Source organism: Delphinus delphis, chromosome 7, assembly GCF_949987515.2.
Source record: "Delphinus delphis chromosome 7, mDelDel1.2, whole genome shotgun sequence".
In the NCBI taxonomy this organism is placed as follows: Eukaryota; Metazoa; Chordata; class Mammalia; order Artiodactyla; family Delphinidae; genus Delphinus; species Delphinus delphis.
The window spans coordinates 3,078,678-3,093,974 of NC_082689.1; the positions used below are offsets into that span (position 1 = coordinate 3,078,678).

The 15,297-nt window shown below is 52.7% G+C and overlaps 1 protein-coding gene across 3 annotated transcripts in view; it reads right to left on the reverse strand.

The window, feature by feature from the left end:
• Positions 1-2,452: 2,452 nt before the first annotated feature.
• Positions 2,453-15,297, reverse strand: part of UBE2F (ubiquitin conjugating enzyme E2 F (putative)) — a 51,370-nt gene continuing 38,525 nt past the window's right edge. For all 3 annotated transcript variants that reach the window (XM_069540826.1, XM_060015845.2, XM_060015843.2), the window contains 5 exons: positions 13,512-13,582; positions 9,755-9,812; positions 8,193-8,225; positions 5,920-5,982; positions 2,453-2,649 (listed from right to left, as the gene is read on the reverse strand). In XM_069540826.1, coding sequence (XP_069396927.1) covers positions 2,599-2,649; positions 5,920-5,982; positions 8,193-8,225; positions 9,755-9,812; positions 13,512-13,582 — 276 coding nt within the window. In that variant the 3' untranslated portion in view covers positions 2,453-2,598. The remainder of the gene's footprint in view (positions 2,650-5,919; positions 5,983-8,192; positions 8,226-9,754; positions 9,813-13,511; positions 13,583-15,297) is intronic.

The window sequence follows — 15,297 nt, forward strand, 5'->3', positions numbered from 1 at the left end:
GGCCCAGCTCCTTAGAAAGGCTGCAGAGGAGGTAGCCTGAAGGTGGTGTGTTTGAGGGAAGGGGAGAGGCGAGATGTGAGCCTTCTCCTTCTGAGAGGGCTACTCTGGGGAGCTGTTTCCTTCTAAGTGTTCCTGAAAAACACGCAGCTGACATACCCCATTTTAAAGAGTAGAGTCGTGGGGATCCACCTGACCTTCAGAGTCAGAGCTGTGCCACAGCGTCTTGCCCCAGGCCTGCCCCACCCCACCCAGCCCCAGGGCTAGTCTGGCTGGCCAGACGCTAGCATCCCACCCCAACCCCCGCAAGTTAGAAATCATCAACTGTCTCTGGGCTGGTGGGGCACATGGACGGCAGCCAGAAATGTTACTTTGGCCTAAGAGTGGGAAAAAGACCCCAGGAAAGCAAAAGTCCTGGAGGTCAATGTCCCGCAGCCACCAAAAGGTGCCACGGGCCCCGCTGGCCAAGCACCCAGCACAGTACCACTGGCCCACGGAGATGGGCCAAGCTGGGTGGGCTCCTTAACAAGATGGGAGGGGGCAGGGAGGTAAAACGCCTCTGAGATCGCCACTGGACAGAAAGGGATGATCGTTACGTGGAAATGTCATTTTTGAAGAACTGCTTGACCATGTATTTTTCTATACTGTGTGAGGTCAGAATTAACAAGGGATCTTCTCCCTTGTTTTCTATATTGTGTGAGGTCAGAATTAACAAGGGATCCTCTCCCTTTCAGTCTGGCCCAGAGGGCAAAGTCTTCACCTGCATCACACACGTTTCCATTTCACTACGGGCGCTGCCATCATTTCTTCCACCTCTGTCCGCACCACCAGGGGAGGGTGCCGCCGGGAGAGCTGGGGGTTGTGAAATGACTCGGGCTAGAGCTGGCAGAGAGCAGCACGCCCTGGGTCACAGGGGCACCAATCAGGCGTGTCGATGGCCAGCTGCTACCCTCCTGACCCCCTAGCAGAGGATGGCTCTGAAGCCAGTTAGTGAGTTGAAGTATGTGAACTGGAGCGCCCCTCCCAGGGTGACTGTGCCTGACAGGCTCTGGGCCACAGAGACGCCACCATGCCCTTAACCAGCCCCATCCTTCCTGCTCTGCACACCCGACGGAGTGGCCCGTCAGCCAGGGTCACCCTCCGGTCTAATGGGCATGATTGCTGGTTACAAATGGGAAACATGGCCCGAATTCCTCCCCCGCTGATCTCCAGGACAGACTGATCTCATAATCTGGGATCACGTCATAAATTAAGAAAAACGAGCCAGACCGGTTAGCTGGTAGACGGGGGAATCCAGAGGCCTAAGGAGGCTGGCTGTCAGGTACACTGGAGCGTGTTAGGTGAGCGGCAGACAAAACCATACAGATGTTTATTCTGCATTTGATTCCAAGGGTTCAGATGTCGAACGCTGTAATAAAGCCGCTCTCCTCTCTCGGTGTTCTGACTCTGAAGTGCACTGACCTGACCCAGGAGTGGCTGAGTGGCGCCACTGATTCCTGGCCCTCCAAGGCCTGGGAGACTCAACCCTGAGACGGGGCCCAGAATCAGAGAACTCGGAAGGCCACATGGGTGGTCTCAGTGGCATCAGACATTGTTTGGGCCGATTCCTGAGGTATCTCTCCTGTCCCCAGAACACGAGGGTCTGGCTCTCTTGCGCAGTGGCTCATAGACACATGACGGCAGAAACACCAAGCCCCTGGCGGGGCTGCGCTCCAGCCAGTTTCCTCTGGGCAGCATGTGAGAAAGGGCTCCCTGCTATTATTATTATTATTTTTTAGTTCATGCAGATCTAGCTTCAAAGGGTCCCTAAACTTCTTTGCCCCATCTGGACCTGAAAACAGGAGCTGATTTTCACAAGCCAAATTCTCGTTGCATTTGGACAGAACGAATACTGTGTCTTTTATATTTTCTTTGTATTTCTCTTCAATAGTTGCTTGACCCAACATCTTTCTGTCTGCTCTATACAATGAAAATACAAACTAAATGAGAATAGAAAAAAATAATTAAAGCATTAAATTGTACAAATTACAAATCTGTTCCAAAATATACTTACATTAAATAAAATACGCATTTCAGTAAGAGATCTACAGTGAACGACCATATGCATTCTGGGAAGCTTCACGACACCTGGGCAGGGCCAACATTCGTGGAAGGAGCGAAGGGAATTCGCATCCAATCACGGTTTGCAGCGGGTTCTGACCGCCGTCTGCGAGCTACACTGAGCACATCATTAGCATCGCCTGGGCAGGGACTGACTGGGGAAAGGGGAGAAGCAAGCTCTAGCCTCAATGCTGAGTTCATCACAACTTCTCGAGAATCTCATTAACAGCCTATACAGTACAGTTTCAAAAAAGTAAACATGTTAAGGTAAGCAGACAACTCTTTAGGACCCGAAGCACATTTTCTGGCTGTATTTATGCGGAACTCTCTGTCTACAATGGGCGGTCGTGAAGAGGTGCTTCCTCGGGACGGCATGGTCGCGGGACTGGGGCGGCCCAGCAGGACTGAGGGGAGCCAGGGACGGGAGGAGACTCCCTTCTCGTTTCAGCTGGAGACAAGCTGGTAGCGCACAGTCCACGGCCCCGCAGCCCTCTCCTCCTGTCATCTGGCGTAGCGCTTAATGTAGTCTTCAACTTTATTCCGGAAGTCCTCCTGTGGGGCAGAGGGGAGGAAGGGGGGGTGAGTCAGCGCAGGGCGACACTTCAGGGACAAGCTGCGTGCCCCCGAGCCAAGGGCCCCCGCCAGCTCTCGGGAGGGCGTTAAGGGTCCGGCCTCCAATCCTCCAGTCGCCAAGGTGGCAGGAGACTCAGAGACCCACGGGGCTGAGTGCCACCTCCCTGTCACTCTGGGTGCCGGGAGGGGACACAAACAAGCTTTGGGCGGACGGGAACCGAAGACCCTGCGTTGTGCGGACGGGGAGAGTGAGATCCACCAGTGTGGTCAAGGTCACGATGCGGGTCCGGCCGGGACTCTGGACCACAAATGGGCATGAGCCTTGGCTGCAGCTCTCAGGAAGACCCTTGTGTCCTGATCTGTCTCCCCAGGACCCTGCTACCTATGGCCCAAGTGCAGCCCGCCATCAGGGTGACCACCCTGCCTGAGACGAGAGGTGGGCTTGCTACAGAGGGCGCTCCTTGGGCATCAAGCAGAGGCCACCTGGGGGCCTGGGCTGATCCCTCAGGGGTAAAAACGCTGTATGGATGCAGGTATCTCCCAGGCTAGCGCGAGAGGGAAAGCCACCTCAGATCTGAGCCAACGCCCCAAGTGTGTCCCCAGGTCTTTTCTCTCTAAGGTCAGGAGCAAAATTCCCTGGCCTTACAGGACTGGGAAGGGCCCCTGGGACTGTCTGAGCCACGAGTGACTTGGAGCCTGTCCACCTCAGAACACCCGTCCGCATTTGGTGGCGGGACGGCCTGTGACCTGAAGGCGGGCTCTCAACCCTCTCACCCCCACCCACAGCTGCACACAGGGTCCCAGGCTTCAGTCCCATCCAGCAAGAGGCACAGCCCCGGGCCCTGCCTGCTGCAGGGGCCACCTGGGAGGCACGGGCGGAACGGGCCTGCTCTCCTCGGCCACGCTGCAGTCACTCTTTCAGGGTGGGGCGGGTTCAAGGAAAGGGGAGAAGGGGACCCCTGTGGTCGCCACCAGGCGGCCCAGGACTGTGCTCAGAGGCTCCCTCACAGCTGTCTGCCCGCAGCCAACACGGGCTGCACAGAAGCCCTGGCTGTCTTCAGCAAAACTCTCACAAGGTCACCTCCACGGTACCCAGCTGCCGACATACCATCGGCTCCCAGGCAGCCGCGGCCAAAGCTCCCGGGATGTGGAGTGACGATCCCACAGACACCCAGGACCACAGGTGCCTCAGCTCAGCCTTAATCACCTTTGCTCTCGTCAGTGAGAAGACCACGAACCCTGGGGCCAAACCGCCTGGGTTCAAATCTTGGGGTCCGCCCCTTCCCGGCAAGTCTTTCACTTCCTGGTGGCCCTGCTCCCTCAGCAGCAAATCAGGGGCAAGAGTCCCTCCCTCGTGGGTTGTCAGGGAAACAAGTGTGTCTGGGAGCAGGTATGACACTGCCTGGCACCTGGAGGGCCACGCAGGGCTGCTGCTACACCATGTCACCACTGCCCTCCTGCTGCCCTGCCCCAGTCACACGGGGCCTCTGAAGCATCGCTGAACACCAGGAGCGCAGTCCTGCCTCAGGGCCTTTGCGCTGCCGCTGAGGCCTCTGGAACGCTCCCGCCTGAGGTCCACTTGGTTCACAACCGGCCTCTACTCACATCTTACCAGAAGGGCTTTCCCTGAGAACCCGACATAAAGCAGCAACACCCATATCTGCGAAGCACAATAAAATGAAGTCTGCCTGTAAGCTGCAAGTCTCTTCCTATTTCATACAAAGAGCAGGAAACACCCTTCCGAGAACAATAAAAAATAAACAATCGTAACATGTTTTTTCTCCTCCTGGCTCTATAAGGGTGTTCCCTCCCGACAAGGTTTAGTCTACAGGGGCTACAACTGTTAGTTAGTGCTGAGTGGGGACATCCTTGTTGGGCACAATGACAATGACAGGTGGAGTTAGAACTTGAACAGAGCCTCCTGGGGGCCCGCCAGCAAGGCTTGTCAGCACAGCGGACAAACAAAGGCTCCTCCCCGCCAGGGCCGCCCCGAGGGTGTAGATGGCTGACTGCCAAAGGCCGGTGAGGCGAGACTGAAGACCTCGGCCGCCTCCCGGCCTGCTCAGCAGGACGTGGCCTCCTCTGCCTGCCCGACCAGAGGCACCCGCCGACCCTCCGGGGCCACCGCCTGGCTCTCTGCTCCCCGCGTGCCGGGACACGTGCCGGGGGCCCTCCTGCCTGCCCTTCGGGGCCCTGCTAAGGCCGGCTGTGGTAAACACCACACGTGGCACATTTAAAACGCCCGTGCGCTTTGGCACACGGTAGGTCTTACATGTACAGAAGCAGCTGACCTCAACATTAAGCACGGTATTTAGAACCAGCTTGATGGCCTTTAGAACGTCCTACGTTCAGAGCCACGTCAGCCGATCCAACAGTGTTAGGTGGCTGACTCCTGGGCAGGGCAAGGATTCACAGGGAATGTGGCTCAGAAAACGAAACGTGAGGTCCTGTGACTAAACGGAGTCAGCGCCGCAGAGCTGTCTGCTTAGGCCCGACCAGCTCCGAACAACCTCCAGCAGCCTCACCTCGGCCACACTCGGCCGCCTCCCGGACCCTGTGCCTTGTGCCCGCACACTGTAAGGATGTGTGTACGAAGGGCATTTACTGCAGCGCCGTCTGTAGCTGGAAAATAATCCCGTGGAAAAACCTGAGTGCCCAGCCATAAGAGAATGGTTGAGAAAAGTACGGTAGAGCCACACCACGGGATATTATTCGACAGCTCCTAAAATGAACGAGTGAGAGTTTATGCACTGACTTGGAGGGAAAAAGCGAAAATACACGAACAACGACAACAAAACAAACACGACCCCATCGCTGTGGGCTCGCGTGCGCCTGCACTCTGGGAAGGTGTGGAGGGCGGTCAGCCCGCTGGGTGGCGGCAGAGGTGGCGGGGGTGGGGGGGTGGGGGGCGGTAACACCCTTGGTTCGGTCTCCCTTCTGTGCTCCTACGCCATCACGCGGTAAAGCGACGGCCGCCTGCTGTAGGTCATCATACTGAACTCTACCAGGAAACCACACCTAAAAACACTTCTGTCTGACCTCGGGTCAAGCGCTTTTCTGAGACCACTCACATTTATTATAATACATCATTCATACATTGCTTTAAATTCTAGTCCCATTTAATTCAATGGGATTTAACTCTAGTTAAATTCTAGTCACCATTCTCAGTTTCATACTTATTTAATCAAGGGGCAGTAATTATCTTTTCACCAAATACATCAACCTAGAATATTCCTGTTACTAGCTTACCTTGTCCCGCAAATGATGTTCTGCAGCTTCAATATTCAGTGGGTCATCAAAATTCAAAAGATCCTTAAAAAGAGAGAAACTCAAAGTAAGCAATGGAAAGAATCTGTTTTTCTGCTGTTGCACGTCTTCATTTTATGAAGCAGGCAACAGAAACCTAATCAGCAAATGACAGAACGACCCAGAGCTGAAAAAACTCCCGAGAACTAAAGTTCCTTTTGATGTAGGAGCACTGAACCTGAGATACTTTTTTCAGATGGTGATTAACGGTCCACTGAAAGAAGGCAGGGATGTGTTTACCCACGATTATCCAACGTTTGGTGAGGAAAGAGTGACCACACTAATTTCTAATGCTAGTTTTGATACTTGGGGAATGACAAACCACTCTTATTATGAGCATTTCTAAATAAAAAATCCTGTTAATTTTTCCTTAAAAATTCATTTTCTCCTTTATTTTGTGATTAACAACTCTGTCTTCTAAGTCTATGTTTCTATTCTGACTTTGCCTAGATTCTCCCTTCACCTTTAACTCACCTCCACAAGCACGGCACTCACAATCCAGTAGGAAGGACGTCTGCAACCCGACCTAACAACGTAGGATGGTGCCACTGTGGCCAGGGCTCCCTGGCCCCAGGGAACCAGCACCAGACCCTTTCCACCTTAGAAGAGCCCTGGAATGCTACTCCCCCCACCCCCAAGAATAATGACGGATTTATACTACCTAGTCCTCTTCTTAAAGGTCAGGGTAGAAACATTTGTTATGTTGAGTCACTGCTTTCCAAAGCCACTGATGGATCATTGTAAAGACAACTGTTATTTCTCCTGAGGAGCAATGTTTAATCTGGGGATTGTATTCCTGATTTGGAAATAAATATGGGTGTGACCAATATGTCACAAATACAGCCAGGAAAAATTCTAAATCTCTATGATCATTAACAGCTGGGAAATTAGTTCCAAGTCCCAGAAATAGGCAAAAATATAAAGCACGTATTGTATGAGAATCCCGGTGCATATAAAGACTCACACCAGACATACAGAATTCTTCATCTTCTTTACCATGTATTTTACCTAAAATGAATATGTGAGTTGGAATAACCGTTATAGACTTCATTAGCAAGTTTGATGGGCTCTTTAGAATTTGGAAGGTTTGGAGTGCTTGGAGAGATGGGGACCCATCAGATGTCCTTCAAAAGAGAAGCAGCACAACTGCCAGGCAGGTTTTAAATCACACTCCAGCCTCTGCATCTCCAGAAGTAAAACTTCATTCACTTCAATGGAGAAGCCAAAAACAATCACAACAAAACAGCTGAGACCAGCAGAAACCTGTCCAGATGGCCCGGTACCCCTTGGGTATTGCCTTCTCCTGGAGATTACGGCAGGTCCCGAAATCAGGAGGTGTTACCGGACCACCCGGTGACATCAGCCGAGAAGGCAGGGGGGGCAGGCACTTAGGGGTCTCCTCTGGGCTCTGCTCTGCTGTCTTTCACTGGCTGAGGACGGCAGGGTGAGGGAGCAGTCCCGTCGTCCTGGGGGCTGTCCAGGATGGCTCGTTTTCATGGGGGGACTTAGGTTTTACCAAAAGTAGCAGAGATTTTTTTTTTTTTTGCCCAGAGACAGATCCCTGAAGCTTATTTCTTTCAAAGCTTCTTTATGATCAAAAAGCCAAAACTCAAAGTAACGAATAATACTATATAAAACTCCAAATACCAGCTTTCCCCCTTTCCCCTTCTCCTACACCTCTTCCCGCCCTCCAGCCCCTGCCTGAGAGGTGCTGTTCTCTGAGGACAGCAAACTTCACTGATTAAGAGAATAATTCTAAGGTTCTGGGTTTGTGAAAAGCCCAAAGGTTGGTGACTACACACTCCTTCTCCCAAACCGGGCCCCTGGGAGCGAAGGAAGCTGTGGACTGGCTGCCGGTGAGAGCGGACGGTGTGAGGTGGGCCAGGCGCTCCCAGAGGGGCCTGCGTGGAGGAGACCACAGCGAGCGGAACTGGCCCACGCCGGCCCCCGGGAGCGAGGCGGCCACGACAGCAGGGCGGAAGTGGGGACGCTCTGCTCCCGCCCCTCCCAGCCCCAGGACCTCCCAGAGTGTCACTCCAAAGCCCCCTCAGTTCTTGTCTCACTGCTCCTCTGATTCACAAAAGTGCCAAAGAAAAGGGGGTTTTAGTGCGCCCACACCGCTGGTTTTGATCCCCTCATGTTATCCTTGATGCGATCTTTAAAACCAGGAGGCAGAGGAATCAAGAAAAACTTGGGATTCTGGTCAGCATACTTACAGTAAACAAAGAGTTTAATCCCCAAACAACATCCTGAAATGAGAAAGAAAGACAAAAACAAGTTTCAGGTGGGGATGGTCTCTAAGAGATGAACCAGTTAAGTCAGCATATAGTGGAAGAGGTTAGTTTTCTGCAGGAGTTATTTTAAAAGGTAGGGCCTAGGGCTTCCCTGGTGGCGCAGTGGTTCAGAGTCGCCTGCTGATGCAGGGGACGCGGGTTTGTGCCCCGGTCTGGGAAGATCCCACATGCTGCGGATCCTGTGCTCCGCAACGGGAGAGGCCACAACAGTGAGAGGCCCGCGTACCGCAAAAAAAAAAAAAAAAAAAAGTAGGGCCTAGAAAGTTAATCTCAGGCTCCCCCTTGCAACCTGGGGGACAGCATCCAGCGCAGCAGCTGTTACCAGCCATTGCTCGCTTTTTGTGCACTTGGCACAGACTGAGACCTACGAGTGGTTTTAGGTGGGACAGCGTTTGTAATCCATGCCTGACTGAGCCAAAGTGGACATGTGTGGAAAAACGTTACGAGAGAGAGAGGCAGGGAGACGGCACGTGTGATATGCCACACGGCTCTCAGAGCTTCACAAACAGGCTGACTGGAGGCCCACGGCCCTTTCAAGTTGAAAGGTGGGACCATCAGTGTCAGAGCAGCAGGACGGTCACCAGGGAAGACGGTGACTGGCTCAGAAGACCACGCCTTTGTGCTGAAGTGCAGGCTGGGAACACGGCTGCCCCTAAACCCAGTCCCAGGCGATCGCTCTTCTGGGCAGGATCGATCCCTCAGCAGACAGGCAGAGGCTACGACCGTGTGGGACCAGTTCACTACTCAGGCAAAGAAGATGGCAAAAGTCAGGTAGCTGCTTACTACTAGGTGAACACTGCCCAAAAGTCCTGACTCCTTCTGATAAAAGGTCAGGCATGGGGAGAAACTGCAGGTGCCTACGGACAGCACCATGGAAAAGCCCTGAGGCGAAGCACAGCCGGCGGCCTCACGTGGGTACCCACGACACGCACCCCCGAAACCCACTCAAGCCATGTTGGAGAAGCAACTGGGGCCACTTATTTAGTCCCTGTGGCTCCCCCTTCCACCCCCTGCCCCAGCAGAGGGGCCCCCGTGCAGCACACCTGGCTGCACCCTGCCACCCCTCCTCTGTCCAGTGTAACTCAGAGCAGACACAGAACATCCAGCCTTTCCTTCCTCCGTCTCTACCCACGCCTGGCGAGTCTCCACTGCTTAAAGGGGGAGACAACTATCAAAGACTGGGGCGAATAGCAAGACGAGGGTAGAAACAGTAAACCACCGAAGCACAAACCGTAAACGGTAAAGGGCAGAGGGGAGAGGAGATGACCCGACACCCTAATCCCCGCCCCCAACCGAAGAGAAGTGGGGGCAGAGGAGCTGAGCAGGGCCAGCGCCTGGCCAGCAGCCCCAGGCAGGCGGTGGCGGGTGGGCAGCGTGGGCCCGTCCACCCATGCAGATAGGACAGCGTGGACATTGCTGTCCTTACAGGAGGCTGGCTGCCGATGGAGGGGCATCCGGGGAGTTGTGGGCAAAGGACACGCTACCTTCAGTGTCCTTGTGGGGGCCCAGCCGGTGCCGTCAATCGAATGTTCTCTCAGTAAACTGAAACAGACACAGAAAGGCACAGCGGTCAGCAGGGAGCAGGCTCCAGTCCCGCGAGCTGCTCAGCGTGATTTCTGTCGGAACGGAGGTGCACGTCTCATGCAGTCCGTCTCTCCTCTGTGGCTCCACAGTTTCCTGTGTCGCCACAGAAGGCCTTCTCTGCCTCACGCCTGTATGGGTCCTCCAGTCTAATCGCGAGTGTTATTTTTATGTATTGTACACTCAGCAGGGGAAAAGCATGCTTAAATCAGAACATACAGAGCGCATCTGTCAATTTAACATTCAGAAAAGGATGGTGACAACAATGACAGCGGAGCTTCCTGCTTGTGTGTCAGCAGGACCCAACACTCACCCAGTGCCCCAAGACCAAAGAGGGAGGGGTCCCGTGCTACGGAGGAGAAACCAAGGCGCAGGGCAGCACCCGCCCCAGGGCACGCGCCCCCAGCTGGAGCTGCAGACTCACCCACGTGAGCACCCAGCACGTGATTTTAATAGCTGTGTAAAAAATAAAAGCAGAGGAACACAACATTCTGGAAGGTGCTCACCCCGGGTGGGAGGACCACGCTCAGGGAAGGTCACGTGGGCTCCAGGGGTACGTGATGTGAGCTGACCTAAGAGTCATTTTCATGACTGTCCTACCAACTGCAAACGCACAGCATATACTCGCATATAAATAAGCATCCCACACTTTGAAGAGTTACCACTTACTGCCTAGTTTCCTTCTGGTGAAAAAAGGAGCCTGGCATTGTTGAATTACATCACACTGCTGCTTTCACCTGAACCTAACAGCTCCTAAGCTAACACGTCAGTGTCAGGCTTTCCAGGTCATACTTGTTACTGTTAAGAAAATTTTTGAATCAGAACACGTTCAAATTCACAAAAATCAATGACGATCAGGAGAAAACACAAATATGCAGAATTTGAATCAATGCCATAATCTTAATTGCCCATGAAGATCAGTTAGAGTAAATAAAACTAACCTACAGCTTACTTCGAGCACCAAAAAGAAAACTCCCATCATGCACCCTAATCCCATCTGCCCAGGGCACGTCCTTCCACCCTGCAGAGGCATCAGTGAGTTGTTGAGATAAAATCTCTACAACTTTTGAATAACTTTTTGGAACCAACCGCCCAATCCTGGTGCTTTATATGATCCAACGAGAGACTTCTTTACTAAGACGGGCGAAGAATTATTTCTGATCTAGCTTATCCTTTTCATTTATAGACCTTATTGCAATTTTAGCTATACCCTTGTTTACTTGTTTAGTGCCTGTCTCCCCACCAGCTGGCAGACCCCATAAAGCAGAGATCGCAAACTGCTCCCCACTGTGTCTGGGCTCAGCCAACATTAGCTGATGGAAGGCAGGCGGGCAGACTGGGCGACCAGTCAGCGCCCTCTGAGCTTCCCCGTCAACAAGCACAGACAGAGCAGGACTGCCCCTGGAGGCCAGGTGTGCCCATGTCTGGGGGCCGCAGATCTGAGCAGGGTGACACCACGGAGGTTCAGGCCCAGCCTGAGCAGATGGCAGTCCCGAGGGAGCTCAGGTGACAGCCACGTGGCCATCAGAGAGGGTACAGGCAAGGGGACAGAGGATGCCCCAGGGACTACACTGGAAACTCAGGTTCTAGGAGAACAAAAATCTGAAGTGCAACCGCCGGGTTCATGGCCCTGGTCCCTCCAATCCCACAGACATAGCACTGCTGGCCCTGAGCCAAGAGCAGGGTGTGGGCCCTTGGTGGGAGCAGGGCAAGTCTCACTAAGAGAAGCAAAAAGCACCCCTGTGACTAGACCAGACCCCATGGAGCGCCAGGCACATCATTTCCTTTATTCAGGAGATGCCATGTCCAAAACCATCGCTGGACACTGTCTAGTTTTTCACAAAGAGGTAGTCTTTGTACATAAACCTGGCACACTACTTCCCTCAGTTAAATTCCCAGAGGTGCAGCTGACAGGTCCGAGGGTATATACAAGTTAAATGTAGGCCTTATGGCTGAAGGACCAATGAAAGGTGTACAGGTACACGCACTCTCCAGTGGAACGAGGGAGCCTGTTCTCACACACCCTTTGCTTTTGTATCTGCCAGTCTGAGAAGTGGTGAGCGGCGTCCCCTTGCTTCCACGTGTCCTCTGATCACCAAGGAGACTGAGCATCAAGCAGACGCTCACCACCCGCTGTGTTTCTCCTATGAATCACCTACTTGTAGGCAATGCTCATTTTCCGGTGGATATGTCCCATCGTTTTCATATTGATTGAAAGGACTGTTTACATACAAAGGACGTAATCTTGCTGATCTTTTCTCTTTCAATTTTGTGCTTTTGTATTTTTAATTTTAATGTGGCTAAACCTATCAATGATTTTCCTTTAAAGTTTCTGTCTTTTGTAGCAGGCTACAAATTTAACCAAATTTAACTACAAATTTAGCCAAATTTACATTTAACCATCTGTTAAATTCCTATTATACTTTGCTAATAATCTGATTTCTCAGAAGACTGCAAAAGTGAGTAGAGAAATGCCCTCTCTGGACCTAATTCTGACCGGAGAAGGGGACGTGACAGGAAGTGGAGTGTGGGGAGCCCCCAGGAGAGTGAGCACAGGTGAAAAGCCTGGGGAGACAAGGCCGGACCAGAAACCACTTACAATCTGGACCTGAAGATCATAGATTTTTAAAGTTTCAATATTTAAAGGACAGATACTTAAAAGGGAGGATGACTGACTTATAAAGTGTATTTTTAACTTTTTTTTTTTTTTTTTGGCGGGATCGTGGTTCCCCAACCAGGGACTGAACCTGGGTCCTTGGCAGTGAGAGCGTGGAGACCTAACCACTGGACCACCAGGGAATTCCCGTTAACTTGCTATTAAAAAATGAAGCTGATATGAAAGAACAGGGGGCTCCACATACAAACTAAAATGGGGAGATGAATCCTAGTGGTTGTCCTCGCAGGGAGGAGCGGTCACAGTGCACGTGTGGGGAGAAGAGGGTAAAAGGACAGGACACAGAGGCAGGGCCTGCGGAGGGACTAGCTCACAGTAAGAAAGCAAAGGACACACCGGAGAAACCCTGTCTGCCTGCCTTCCAGGTTCCCGCAGTCCCGAAGCTGGCAGTGGTGGGGCTGGGGCTTGGCCCGGGGGTCCAGCACCAGAGCCTCTACAAGTTAACCTCACTGCCCTACCAGAGAAAGCGCAAGACGCAGAAAAATAAAGCCCACAAGCTAAATTTACTAAAAAACGACAACAACCAACACTCTACGCAACTCCTCCAGCTCTCTACGTTAGTGACCGGCAAGCTTAGGCGGCAGGAAGTCACTGACCCCTGACCATCTGCCATTGGAAGGGTGGGGACCCAGGCACGACTGGGAAAGCGTATCCTGCTACGAAAGTGCTCCTATGCGCATCCAGACGATTTGGGAAAGAGGACATTTAAATACAAGTGCTTGGGTCTTCTGAAGCCTCCCGTCCACATCCCCCCACCCTGGATTCCATTACTCATATTCTCCCCTCTTAGCTAAAATCAGCCAGACGGAGGGAAAAGGGTAAGGGCCCTCGAGGGGGGCACCTGGGTGGACCGCAGAGTGCAGCCAGAAGCCTCCCTAACATCGGCCCAGCCTCAAGATCTCCTCTCGGGGGAGATACCGTGTAGAAAGCCCATCACTCACACACGGCGCTCACAACACGGAAGACGGGAACGCAGATAAACTCACCTGAGACATATCTCGCCTGTCTCTGTGATGTTGGGGTGCCAGATCCTGGTCAGGCATCTCACTTTAGGAGGCTGCAACACAGAAGGAAGAGATCACAGGCTCTCCAGAGCCTTCCACGTACCCCGCCCAGGGCCTTGTCTCACCACTCACGTGGCTCAGCAGGCACCGGCTCCGCCACCCCCGCAGCAGTGTGTGCACACTGCATGCACCGCGCCGCTCGCACGGGTAAAGCCTGCCCGCGCCCCGAACAGGACCCCTCTGCAGGCCCCGGGGCTGCCGGCGGCTGGTGCCGGCGGCCGGGCTTCTGCGTCCTCTGACCCTGCCTGTGCAGGAGGAGCCACGGCGCCCTCCGGGAGGAGCTCTGCAGCCTCCAGGCCCCACTGCCTACGGGAGCCCGCAGCCTCCTTGACGCTACGTAGCTGGGCTACGGCTGAAATACTGCCCCTCACGGCGGCACTGGCCCCCTCTATGCGTGTCTCTGAAGGCGCTGTTGTCATTTACTTTCTTCTCGGTGCATGTCCTAGCCCACTTTACACTTAAAGGAGGAGACAACGCACACAAGCATGGGAATGAGGCACATCAGCAGTACTCAGGGTGAAGCATGTTTGCATAAAACTGTTCTTTTACTATTACTCTGTTTTAAAAGCAATCCATACTCACCTAAGAAAACAACAAAAAGGAAAGCTATCTGCACATCTACAGATATAGAGAATATAAAACTCTCCCCAGAAATAATCTCTAGTAACACCTGATGCACATGTTGGAGCCTCTGTTCTAGGCGACACACAGGTGCGTGTGATGCACATTCATTTTTCTTTACAGAAGTAGGGAAATGTGCTATACGTTTCTTTTCCACGTTGATTTTTGTCACCATTTCAGATGACTTTGGGCTTTTGTGCATTCCACGGTACAAACACTAGTATTTAACAAGCCAGTTCCCTATCACTGGACGCTTAGGTTGCTTCCCACTTCCACTACAAACCTGCTGGATCAACGCTGTCTTCATTCGCATCCATGAGATATGTCCCCAGGATGAAGGCCAGGAAGGGGAGGGGCTGCCAGAGAGCAGGCTGCGCACTCAGCGCCAAGTGCCCTCGCCTCCAGAGAGGCCGCGAGCCCACCCACTGCAGCGGGTGCGCCTCCTCCCCAGGCCCAGTTCCACCGCGAGGTGGCCTTGCTTTGAGGAGCTTGACAGTCGTCTCACAGAATCTCACCAGACAGCTCATCTCACAGATACGAAGCCTTCGTCATCAAATTTTTATCTTTGATACCAATCTAGAAAATCTTTCACCATCCAGATCTTCTCCTGTACTATTTCTAGTACTCTAATAGTTTCAGCTCCTTATTTGTATAAAACAAACATATTTTTCAGTACCCTCGTAAGTTTTCTTCCTGATTTCAAAACACCATGACATCAGAATGTCAAATATGTCATGTCACCTAGACTCCCCAAAATGATTAATCCAACCATGCAGATGTAGGCGTCTGAGGATTACAGAATTTAGGTTCACAGTGAGCTGAAATCAACTGAATACGCTCATTTGCTTTCCTGCAAGTAAACAGGAATGCATTCGACAGAAGGAATGCTAGCACAGCCTGCACTTTCAGCAGGGCCTTCAGGCTGAAGAGGGAAGGTCAGCGTCACTGGCGCTGTACATATTGGTAAATCTCTCTAATGAACACTGAACGCAGGTAACCTACTGGGTAGAGCGCATCACCAACTCAGGATCTGAAGGGACTGAAGGCTCACCCCCTCCCTCCTCTGAGGCCCCAACACACAGTCACC